Here is a 12,874-nt window from a genome sequence, read left to right as displayed (position 1 = left end):
GTCTCTCAGACAACGCTAGAGGAGTGAGGGGACGTCTCTCAGACAAGAGCAGGGGAGTGAGGGGATGTCTCTCAGACAAGAGCAGGGGAGTGAGGGGATGTCTCTCAGACAAGAGCAGGGGAGTGAGGGGATGTCTCTCAGACAAGAGCAGGGGAGTGAGGGGACGTCTCTCAGATAACAGTTAAAGAGTGAGGGGACGTCTCTCGGAAAACAGTTAAGGAGTGAGGGGACGTCTCTGAGACAACAGGTGGGGAGTGAGGGGACGACTCTCAGACAACAGTTGGGAGTGAGGGGACGTCTCTTTCACAACAGTAGAGGAATATGGGGACGTCTCTCAGACTACAGTTGCAGAGTGAGGGGACGTCTCTCAGACAACTCTAGAGGAATGAGAGGACGTCTCTCAGACAAGAGTCGGGGAGTGAGGGAACGTCTCTCAGACTAGATTTGGGGAGTGAGGGGATGTCTCTGAGACAATAGCAGGGGAGTGAGGGGTACGTGTTAGACATGAGGTGGGGAATGAGGGGGACATGTGCGACATGAGGTGGAGTGTGAAAAGACACACAATAGCCTAATGTTGCGTAGAACTGAGCTACATACAACTCCCTAAACAACTCACGGAAGAGCGTTCCATTGTCGCAAGTGGCATAGATCTGAGCAGAGAAGGGCGGGTTGGGAGCAGCTGTTATGTAAATGGTAATGTTGAATCCCTCTGTGACCGCCAGACACGGGCACAGAGCCGTGGCCTTCCATCTGTCAGAGACCACAGGCACCACGTACACCTTACTGCTGTAGGTGGCCTGAAAATGATAATACTGCGATATATTTGTCTTAGCTTACTTTTTACTTGCGGCATAAATAATGAGAACAATTAAGCGGTACTATTAGCAATATGGCAAATTATTAATTCACCGCATTGCATAAAATGTTGTTGTATTCTTGTGAATATTTAATCTTTGTACATATGTGAATTTAAAAATATAGGAAAACCGGGATTAGTTGTTTGGAGAATAAAGTTTGCTAACAAACGCAAGCATTTGTCTGGCTTCCATAACTATAATACTCACCCAACTGACATCTGGCCTTCATAACTGTAATACTCTCCAACTGACATCTGGCCTTCATAACTATAATACTCACCCAACTGACATCTGACCTTCATAACTATAATACTCACCCAACTGACGTCTGGCCTCCATAACTATAATACTCATCCAACTGACGTCTGGCCTCCACAACTATAATACTCACCAACTGACATCTGACCTTCATAACTATAATACTCCCCAACTGACGTCTGGCCTCCACAACTGTAATACTCCCCAACTGACGTCTGGCCTCCATAACTGTAATACTCCCCAACTGACGTCTGGCCTCCATAACTGTAATACTCCCCAACTGACGTCTGGCCTCCATAACTGTAATACTCCCCAACTGACGTCTGGCCTCCATAACTGTAATACTCCCCAACTGACGTCTGGTCCTCCATAACTGTAATACTCCCCAACTGACGTCTGGCCTCCATAACTGTAATACTCCCCAACTGACGTCTGGCCTCCATAACTGTAATACTCCCCAACTGACGTCTGGCCTCCATAACTGTAATACTCCACCAACTGACGTCTGGCCTCCATAACTGTAAAACTCCCCAACTGACGTCTGGCCTCCATAACTGTAATACTCCCCAACTGACGTCTGGCCTCCATAACTGTAAAACTCCCCAACTGACGTCTGGCCTCCATAACTGTATTACTCCCCAACTGACGGCTGGCCCTCCATAACTGTAATACTCCCCAACTGACGTCTGGCCCTCCATAACTGTATTACTCCCCAACTGACGTCTGGCACCAATAACTATAATTTCCATCCATCTGATGTGTGGCATCCATAACCATAATACTCACCCAGCTGACGGCATTTGAAGCATTGCCTATTAAGGTATAGTTTCCGGTCTTGGTGTAATTGAGCTGCAATACCCAGTCAACGTTGGTCGCGTCTGAAACATGCAATATCTTTATTTATACTGAAGCCAAGAGCTTTCGACTCGATAAAATTATTCAGTGTAACAAAGATATATCCAGAGTAGATGTATTTTCTTCACTGAGAGCTGTATTGCAGTTTTCGATTTAAATATTTTGCTGAAACTGTGCCCAGGACGAAATGTTTTCATTCTATCTGGTCAGTAAGGTACTGTGGTGTCCTTAATAACTCTTCATACAGTTACTAACAAATTTATGATTTTTGTTGATAACTATGTTCATAAATAAAACGTCCAATCAGTAATACTATCATAGAAGGTGTACATAAACTGACAGTAATACTACTTGAGGTCGTTCAGAGAATTAAATTCTTGGATTTATATCTGGTCAACTAGGCTGTTAGCAGACGTTACTTGCAGCCTGATATACCAATTACAGCCTAGTTGACCAGGTGTTCGTTGTCGGTGTTTATCTAAAGTCCGTGTGAACACCATGGGAGGTCGGCTAGTTATGTCCATTATGTTTAGAGGAAGAGTGTTGACAATTCTTGAGCCCTTGATGTTAACAGAGATAATTTAAGGTCTTAAATTACCCATTGTACCAATACTTTCCAATGGGGCTATTTATCACTTTGTACCATGCTCCTGCTTTTGTAAGGAGGCATGTAGTTATTTTCTTGTTGAAATTTGCAATCAGTCCCTCTAATATATCCCAATTGTAAATGTATCACTCTCACCTGCACTCAAAATAATACAGTTTGAGAGATTTAAGTGGTTTCAATTATTTAGATGCATCATTGAATGTATTCTGGTAGCAAAAGTTCTATGCATGTCTTCTAGGTCAGCAACTTCTCACGCTTTGAATGGGGCTGTTAGCGTGCATCAGTATTCGACCCTAGATAGTGTCCTAAAAGATATCATCATTCATTTTGAAACTCATATTGGAAAGGTTTTCGTTATCCAGCGTTTCATCTTTTCTTGCATATGTGACAGCTGCTTTGTTGTGTTCTTATATATTGCTTTTCTTTCCATAGTTTGATGTGTCTGCTAATTGAATTGTTTTTGCATTTTTATATTTTAGTTTTTATCATAGTGAAGGAGCTGGATTTTTTTTAAATGAAAATTCATGTTGTTTGCTTTTGCCAATTGAAAGACCTGGTTTATATTTGTTTGGAGGTTTGCTGTGTTCTCTTTATTGTCTACTAAAAAAAAACTAGTGTCACCTGCAAAGAATGATGCAGTACTAGAGAAAGTGTTCTTGTCTATGTCTGATATGAGAAAGAGATAAAGTGCTGGAGCAAGCCCAGTACCCGGTGGCCTGGGCGTTTGACGGTGGATGATCTGCATTTACTTTATAGCTATAATAATCTCGTAACTCTTTGGGTTTTACTGGCTATTCATGCCCGTGCCACCTGTTGGGTGGCTTAATCTTGTCAATCAATCAATCTCTGGGTTGTGTTTAATAGGAATTTTAAGATTCAACTTCCTAATATGGCAGTAATTCCTTTAATGCTAATTTGGGTGCAATTATACCATGTGTGCAAATTCGAACCATTTATCGAAAGGGTAGGGAAATTTTAGTGTATTGTGTCGGCCTTTCACTTGTCTTCCACGGCACCTAAAGCCATGCACAGTTTTTTAGCAAATAGCTAGTAGCCGGAGCATCCTTCTCTAAACCCATGTTATCCAAGGGGGGATAACTGTTATATAATAACTGTTAGAGGTCACTCCACATGTTTTGTGATCTTACTTATAAATACTCTTTAGAAGACTCTTATGATGCATGATAGTAGTACTATTGGTCAATAAGATTTTACATCCGTTCTAGCTCTTAAGCTTCTAAGGGTTCCTGAGGAGATTTACACCCTTGTGCGCAAGAAAAAAATAATTCTATTTTTTTTTTCGTCTTCTAAAAATGTTAATTTGTGTTCCTTGAGCACGGGGAAAAAAAACGTAGGTGACATATTTTAGGCGTAATAGGCCGAGGAAGTCTGGCAAAAAGTGGGCGTTGACAGAGCCGGTCAGCGTCACCCGAGCTGACAGGTGGGAGTTGCCACAAAGATATTATTACCTAATTATTTCAATGTCTCTGATTGATTTGTTCTTAGGTTTTTGCATTAATAATATTCAATAGTGTGTAGTGTGATATATTTATATAATAAAAGGGGTAAATCATCGCTATACTCAAAAGTATGGTGTGCATATTAGTAATTCAGTTATTACGTTCTAAACAATAAACAAATAGTTTTGCTGTTATTACACTATACACACACATGATATATAAGTATCTACATGTTTTGTTCACCACAACTATACAACTAAGCTGATATAGTTAGTTCAGGCACTAAGAGACATCGCTACACACACAGCCAGCTGGCGGCTGCCTCCCTCACTCATTCAAGGTCACACGCTCTAAAAGTTCTCCCCAAACCATACTGTTTGCAGTGTTATTACACTATATACACACATTATATATAAGTATCTACATGTTGTATGCACAGTAACTGTGAACCTAAACTTGTAGGGTGCCCAAAGAGCATAATGGCCACCCTCTACACAGTCAGACAAATCACGTAGACGACGTCACCTCCGTCACCCAAATGGCTCTTCCCAACATAATCCCTTTGCTGTTATTACACTAATACACACAATATATATATAAGTATCTACATTTGTGTTCACCATAGAGAACCACTGAGCTGGTATGGTGAATGCAGACAATAACAGGTGCCCACACAGTCAGTAATCTCCCTTCCTCCCTCAGCATTACCCCTTCCACATAGCGCCAATTATCACAACAATCCTGCTATTATGACAATCCTGGTCATTTTTATCACAGTGAGGGGTCATCCGTAGCAGTGTCATCGCTAAATAATAGCAGTTACATATTTATTTTGACATTTTTAGGCGATGCTGTGGTCACAAGCTGAACAGTAATGCTGTTAGCTCATGCTGCATGCGCCAGCCTTGGTTGCTCCCACAGTACTGTAGCTCTCACACAGGAGAATATTGCTCACGATTTGTTTTAAAAATGGCGTGTTGCGAACCCAAGTCCATCGTCAGAGCACGGAGCAGCGACATCAACGCCATCTATGAGTCCGCTCCCGAAATCCCCCACTAATTGGACGACGCTATCTAGTAGTGACAAGACTATACCAGCCAGAAATGCTAGATTCTTGTCCTGGTAGCTCGAGAGGTAGGCGGTGCTGACCTCTGGTGAGGTGGTGCTTAGAAAATCAGCACCATCTATTGTAGGCGGAGTTGGGTGTATGTGTCTATGTCAGCGTACGTAAGTGTTGTTTCCTAGTGTCCCAGTGTACTGACGACGTGTCTGTATTCACAGAGTCGACGTAGGGCTGCTGTGATACGAGGACAGTCAGTCTACACATGGCAGCCAAGGTCTCTACACCAGTTTGCTTTACGGAAGCAGTGAGCCGCCACCGGAAGAGAACTGTGAAGTGTTCTACTGTCTGCCTGTGGAGTGGAAGTGACGGGATTCGCCGTACCCGCGGCTGGCTAATAGAAGAGACGACTGATTAAGGTGCTGAAGAGGAGAGTAACCAGCGAGTTGCACGAAGCTCCTGCCTAGGGCTCGCTACTCTAGTATTTGAACGTGAAGTGGCCCCAGCGGCGCGAGGCTGAAGGTATCTGCCAGCACCAGGCTGGACTGTGATTGTGGGCCTTCACGAGGAAGCACTTAGTGAGACTGAGGTTTGACTGGCCCATGGCTAGGGTAGACTCGTCGTTGTTTCACGGTACCTGCTGAGGACAGTACTAGGAATAAGGAAACACGGTAGCTTACAAGACTGCATCGCCAGAATCGAAGAGCGCTTAGTGTTCCATGAGACTTTTGTACATATTACGTGTACTAATACTTTTGTTAGGAATATTTAAGAGGTGATGGAAAAGGTTATCATATGTAAATATATCGACATTTTATGAAGTGTAGTATTTAATGCACCCCCCTTTTGTTTTACTTGCATTACCGAGCTCACTCCTTGAAAGCCACTACTAACTGGGGGCCGGATACCAGAACTTTTGTACCACCAGAAAAGAACCCGGTTGCGACCCATTGTGGCCGTAACATGGCGTCTGTTTACAAGAGGCCTGATGAAGCCGATATGAACCCCTGGTAGCCGCGGCCCATTTGAATCGTACCTGGCACCCTGTGGCGTATATATAGCCATGCACTCGGTGGGTAATGTTATTCATGGCGTATATATAGGCCATGTGCAGTTTAAGGGTTATTAATACCTCACTTGCGGAGTGTTGCGATCTTCGCTGTTTTTAGTGTATCGAGGTTCAGAATCTAGGCTTTATCTCCAAATAATGTTTACGGCCTATGAGTGCTTTCCTTTTATTTTTTTCTTGATAAATATTGAATTCCAGGAATGTGGGCCTGAGGCTGAGTGCATGGGAATGCTCTAAATGGGCTGTAAGAGATCAATTGGTGTTAAGATGACACCTACATCCATGTTGTCCTTTGTGAACGTTCCATCTCCCATACATAGGTGGCCCAATACTAAATGTAGATTTTGTTCTAGACCTTCCATAAGAGGGGTTCATATTTTGGGTTCCTCTCAATTTCACTGATATCTCTCTCTCTCCTGGGTTTTATGATTCTTGGGGTTTTAAATCGATCATCTATATTTCTCTACATAGCTTTCCGTGTGGTTCACTGCAGTGTAACCTTTGAGTACTTCTGAGACTTGTTTTCTTTGCCTATACACTAAGGTCAGGTATAGTTCCAATTTACATAAATTATTTTTTTTTTCTTAGAATTGTGACTTGAGCATATGTCTTGTGCTACTGTCCGTATTCTCACGAGGAATAGACTTATTTTTTAATTTTTTACTTAACTACTTGGGCTGGACGGTAAAGCGACGGTCTCGTTTCATGGAAGTCGGTGTTCAATTTCGATTAGGTTATGATCTAAGTAAAATGTATTTATAATCATTCAATTTCTTATTTCGTCATTGCTTGTGAAAATAATGCCTAGGGTGTTTTCTTTTCTAGTTGGCTGTACTATCTACTGGTTTCAATGCAAATGTATCACATCCATAAGTGGTCATTTGTATGTGACAGCTCATTTTGACAGATTCCTGGGATTTCTATGACCATCTCTGCAGGTTTTTAAAGTCCTTTTGGAGGATCCCACAATCATCCTCTGTCACAACTCGTCTAATTAATTTTGCATCATCCACGAACATTGACATGTGGGAATCGACTCCTGTAGACATGTCGTTCACATATATTAGAAATAGAACTGGTCCCACCACCGATCCTTGAGAAACTCATTCTCATATGTCGAGATTTGCCACATTTTTCTATTTTAGGTGCTGTAAATTGAAGTTGCTGAGCAAGAGGATATTTGGGGGAGAATTTATAAAGCTTTCTAGGCAGTGTTCAAATTTTATTAGTTCGTCCTTTAAATGGTGAAGACTTGTTTTGGTGATCTGATGATTTACAAACGAAGACAATAGCCACATTTAAGATCTGTTTTCATTATCAGAACTTCTACCATATTTTTTTGTATTTAGCGGCTCAGTTTAGATGAATATACTTTCATGTAGAGGCCTACCCCTAATCTGTAGCCTGTGTTTCCTATCATACATGAAAAGATCGTATTCTGGCCTCCATATATCCTTATCGAATTAGTCCTTTACGTTAGTTTTAGATGAGACTGCAAACACTTCATTTGCGTCATTAAAGAAACCATTTAATAGCAACTTTGTTTTGCGTGTTTCGTGGAAGTTCTAAGTATTTGACATGGTGTTAATATTAAAGGTGTTGGTAGGGTGTCCTGTCTTGCAGTGACAATCAAGGACCTTAAAATTTAGGTCTTCTTCCCCTTGCTAAATCATCTCCTTAGAATGTAGGGATGAGAATGTTTCCACAAGAGGTTTTGTTTTGCTCATTTGGTGTTATTTAACATGTTCCTGTGACATAAAAAGCTGGGCAGTCTCTAGCCTAGCATTGTCTTTTATTTAGTGAACTGTTACACTTTTATTGATGGAAAAATGTGCAACTTTTGGGTTTAACTTATGCATGCATATAGAACAATTAGCATATTGGGTGCACATAAACACAGTAATAACTTGCAGCCATAGTTGATGAACATAAGCTGACGGTAATACTAACTAGTATAGTAAGTGTGCATAAACCGACAGTAATACTAACTAGTATAGTAAGTGTACATAAACCGACAGTAATACTAACTAGTATAGTAAGTGTACATAAACCGACAGTAATACTAACTTGCATAGTAGGTGTACACGACACCCAGTCCCCAGTTCAGACTAGAGAAAAGCGGAGCACCCTGGAAGTAAGATAATTCAAAATTAACACTCGGTCGTGCCAAACTAGCACTCCGAAATGGCACTGAGTCACGATAAATTAACACTCGTATAATAAAAATTTACACTCGCTGCACATTTGCACCTAATTGTGGCAAATTAGCAATCAGTCAGGGCAATTCTAAATCCATTACCCTAGTGAGATTTACAGTTCTGATTTACTAAAATTCGTTATATTGAATTATGTGTATCATAGGCAAGATAAATCCGAAGTACAGCAATATTACAGTATACACAATAAAAACAGCCTCTTTCATGTCAACATCACCACCACATAATATACAGAATGAAAGCCTCCTTTGACATGTGTCAGGACATCTTTAACATTAAGAATAACCAACATTGAGCTAGAGAAAATAATTTTTTTTTTTGCTATTATAACCGTCAACAGTACAAGTTCTTAGTGCGTTCTAACTCACTAATTACACAGATTATGAGTTATTAGTATTACCAATAACGTCTCTAATAGGAAGCACAGACCTTGATAAATGAGATGGTGAAGGGGGTGGTGAGAAGCAGAGGGACCCACATCTCTTCCACTAACATGGGGTCATCAATGACCTGCTGACAGAGCACTGAAGCTTGGCCGGTCCAGGCACTTGACGACCCCAGAGTGTCACTCACAAGCTGAAATTATACCAAATTGACTTCAACAATAAACAATAACATATATACCAATAAAAAGTTGCATCCTTAACTCCGTAGTTATACATGTTGAGAAACAGGAAAATCAGATTAGTTATACCTGCAAGCTAACGAACAATTGAGGGAGCATCCCTTATGCCTAGTTATATAGATTGGGTTTATGGAAGTATTTCTATGACAAGACGTTATAGGCTTGGTAAGGTGTGAACAGCATTCATTGTAATGCGAGCAGCCGGCACGGACGGACCTGTACCTCTCATCTCTTGACTATAGGCAAGGCGCATTACGTGGCGAGGTCAGCTCCACTAGCTTCCCCAGTACACTCGGGAGTAGACGGAGGGCCTCCTTATGTAATGAGTATTGCCTGGAAAGTACCAGAGAGCTTGAAACCATCTAACAAAACATGCATTGCGACCTGTAATGGTGGGCAGAATGCGTCTCAAACGACTCAAAGTCAGGACTACCCCTCTCGATGGTCATGCTCTCAGCAAAATTGACATCCTGAAGATCTTCAAGGACCGAGCCGGCATCACAGCCATTGACATTGGGCAGAAAGGTGAGGATATCAAGCTCTTCCTCTTATGTGCGGAGACCCCCCTCCCCGCTCAGCTCGTTGTTGCCGTGAGGGGGGCTTAGTGGGCGGCTGCCGGAGTGAGATGCTCCTTGGGACAGTCCTCTGTCCTTTTCTAGCCTTGTGCTCCTGCTGCCGTCCTCTCCAATTATGCTGAGCACCTTTTCCTTTTCCTTCCGTTTCGTTTTTCTCCCCCCTCTTCTCCTATCTGCTTGCCGTTTCCTTCCGACCTTTTGCTTGTTCTGGTTCTTCCCTTGGACTAATTCTATTTTGACGCCCGGGTGCTTGAGGAGGCATACTTTTGCACCCGTAGAACTGTAGTACCGACGTCGAGAGCGAGGGAAACCTTTTATTGTCAATCCCCCTTTCGTCACTGAACCCGATCTCGACGGACTGTCGGTTCTTAAGGTGGCGTTTGTGGGGCGTATACTCACAACGCACCCCTAGGAGGCCCCGGCATGATCGGCGATAGCTTCTTGTTGGGTGTCCTGCCTCTAATTGTGGCTCCATGGTGGGTATGGGGGCACATTCGTGAATGAATATTCCTTTTCGTAGCGATGATAACCCCTATTTCGACTTTCTGCTTTACCTTCTCAGGCTCGTGGGGTGGGCGACCAAGCCCCCGAGTCGGTCCGTGTTGGAAGACCGGGCTCTGCAGCCTCCGCTGCATTGGGCCCCGACCTTGCTCCTACTTTGGCCTCTCTGACTCCTTCCCTTGGCTCCCCTCCCTCCTCTGTGGTTGGGTCGAGCCCCAAGCCCCCAGTGGTGACTACCTCGTCCCCTGGCACGGCTCCATTTCTAGTTGTAACTACTGCGCCTTTTAACCCCTCTCTCTCTGGGGGTTCTCACCGCCGTCCTCGTCACGGCCGCCCTCGCTCGATTCCTTCCCGTTCTGCTACTTGTCAAGCCTTGTTTGGTCCCGCTTCGTGGTCCAAATATTTTGATCTCCTCCCTCTTGATTCTGCGCGTCCTGACGATTTCTCCCTCCATTGACATCTCGTTGATTCCGTGGATGCCTTCGTTACTTTCAACCCCACTCGTCTCGGTACACGTGTAGTTGCTGCTGCTCCTCAGGATGCAGCTTCCCGCTTGGCTGCCTTATCCTGCCTTGGCGAGACCCCTGTTCGGGTCTCGAAGAACGCTCAGTTGAATGCCAGTGTTGGCACTATTCTACTCCTGCCCCATGTTGCGACCGGTGTTCGGGACCTGCGCGACTGCCACGACGATATTCGACATATCCTTGCTGCCCAGGGCCATTCTATTCTCCAGGTGGACACGTTTACTCGTCCCCCTCGTGGTAGTCGCCGTCAACCCCTCCGGGTTGTGAAGATTACCTTTGATGGTAGGATCCTTCCACCCTCTGTCATTCTTGCCAGGTGCTCTGTCCAGGAGTACATTCCTTCTCCTCGGCTCTGTAACAAGTGCTGGAGATTTGGGCATGGTGCCCTCCACTGCTCCGGGACTGTCTCTCTCTGTCCTTTGTGTGGTGGCGAAGGTCACTCTAAGTCTGAGTACACTTCTCCCCAGGCTCGCTGCCTCAACTGCGGTGAGGCACATCCTACCTTCTCCCGTGCGTGTGTCCATTACAAGCTTGAGGCAGCCGTCCTCAACTTGAAGCACCGGGAGCGTTTATCTTTTCTTGAGGCGAGACGCCAGGTTTGCCGGCTCCCGCCTTATGTTAATATCTCTTATGCTCATGTGTTGCGCTCTTCCTCTCCTCGTCCTTCCCACCTTCCTCAGACTCACAACCGTTTCCGGGCCTTGGACCCTGATACGCCCACTGCCCCCTCCTCTGTTCCTTTGGGTTCTCTCCTGAAGGATCCACCTCCTGGTCCTCTGTCTGGGGTTCCCCTTCTTTCTACCCAGTCTGTCTTGTCTCCTGTGTCTTCTTCCTCGTCTCCCTCCATTCCTCCTTCCCATCCTTCCCCTCCGTCTCTTGACTCTCCCCGCCGCCTGTCGGTGTGGGCTGATGTCCATCGCTCTCCAAATGGCCGTCATTTGTGCTCTCGTTCAGCTTCTCCTGTTGAGACGCTAGGATCCGTTGCCCAGTACATGGTTGCTGGGACACCTGTCTCTTTAGGTCAGAAGCGTAAGCCTGGCTCCTCTCCTTCCTCCTCCCCGGCGGGTAAGAAGGTTTCGCTTTCTTCCTCGGCCCCTACTTCTGCCTCTCTCGCTCCTTCCCCTCCCATTTCGGTGGTTGCGCCCCCTGTTCCTGCTATGGAGGTTTCTTTAGCCCCCGCTTCCCTCTCGGTTGCTACCCTTGCTGTGGTGCGCTCCCCTCTTTCTGCCCCCTCTCTTCCTGCTGCTGTCCTTGACTGCTCCCCTCCGTTGTCTCCTCTTCCTCCTCCGGACCCCGCCCACCCACCTCTGGTCTGTTCTCCCGCCTCCTTCCCTCCGTCTTTGCTCAGTTTACCCATGCCCCCTAATCCTGACTTTGCTGACCCTGATCCCGACCCTGATATTCTTTAACGTGCTATGTTGCTCTTTCGCCTTTGTTTCTTTATTGTTCTCTGTTGTCTTTTCTCTTCTCGTCGATGTCTATTCTTCAATGGAACGTTCGAGGTTATTACGCCAATTTCCTCGAACTCCAACTTCTGATTTCGCGGTTTTCGCCCCTTTGTGTCTGTCTCCAGGAGCCGATGCTTGGTGCTCGTCCTGGTTGTTTTCGTGGCTATTCCTTTCTCTCCCCCTCTCCCCCCCAGCCATTGCTGGGGCTCCTAATTCTTCTGCTCTCTTGATTCGCGCTGATGTTCCCTTTGTTCCTTTACTTTTTCCTTCGCCTCTCCATTGTTCTGCTGCTCGTATCTTTGTGGGGAAATGGTACACAGTTTGTTCCATTTATCTCCCCCCGAGTGTTCCGCTTTCTCTTCCTGATTTGAACCACCTCCTAGACTCTTTGCCGGAGCCTGTGCTCCTGCTGGGTGATTTCAATTGTCGTCATTCTCTTTGGGGTGATGTTCTGACGAATACCCGGGGTCGCCTTCTTGAGCCGTTTCTCCTCTCTTCTTCCCTGTCTCTTCTGAATTCTGGTGAGCCCACTCATTTGGACTCTCGGACTCGCACCCTTTCCTGTCTTGATCTTTCTCTCTGCTCGTCTTCTCTTTACTTAGATTTCACGTGGCAGGTTCTTGATGACCTCCATGGCAGTGATCATTTCCCCATCCTTGTTTCCTTTTTCTCTTTTCGCCCTTCCCTCTCTTTCCCTAGGTGGCAGTTTGCTAAGGCGGACTGGACCCTATTTACTCTCAGTGCTGCTCTCCCTGACCTCTCCCTTCTGCCTCTCTCTCGCGCTTTCATCCTTTTTCATGACACTGTCTTCAACGCTGC

General features: G+C 45.0%; 1 protein-coding gene across 1 annotated transcript in view; it reads right to left on the bottom strand.

Annotated features, from left to right (window-relative positions):
• The window catches only part of LOC138373087 (uncharacterized), a 251,001-nt gene extending 242,049 nt beyond the window's left edge, over window positions 1-8,952 (bottom strand). The window contains exons 1-4 of the mRNA XM_069339112.1: window positions 8,812-8,952; window positions 8,234-8,294; window positions 1,902-1,993; window positions 617-797 (exon numbers count right to left, since the gene is read on the bottom strand). Coding sequence (XP_069195213.1) covers window positions 617-797; window positions 1,902-1,993; window positions 8,234-8,294; window positions 8,812-8,877 — 400 coding nt within the window. The 5' untranslated portion in view covers window positions 8,878-8,952. The remainder of the gene's footprint in view (window positions 1-616; window positions 798-1,901; window positions 1,994-8,233; window positions 8,295-8,811) is intronic.
• Between the last annotated feature and the right edge of the window lie 3,922 nt (window positions 8,953-12,874).

Source organism: Procambarus clarkii, chromosome 41 (assembly GCF_040958095.1).
Source record: "Procambarus clarkii isolate CNS0578487 chromosome 41, FALCON_Pclarkii_2.0, whole genome shotgun sequence".
Classification (NCBI taxonomy): Eukaryota; Metazoa; Arthropoda; class Malacostraca; order Decapoda; family Cambaridae; genus Procambarus; species Procambarus clarkii.
The sequence above is the reverse complement of the archived record's forward strand: the minus strand, read 5'-3'. Positions and strand labels throughout refer to the sequence as shown.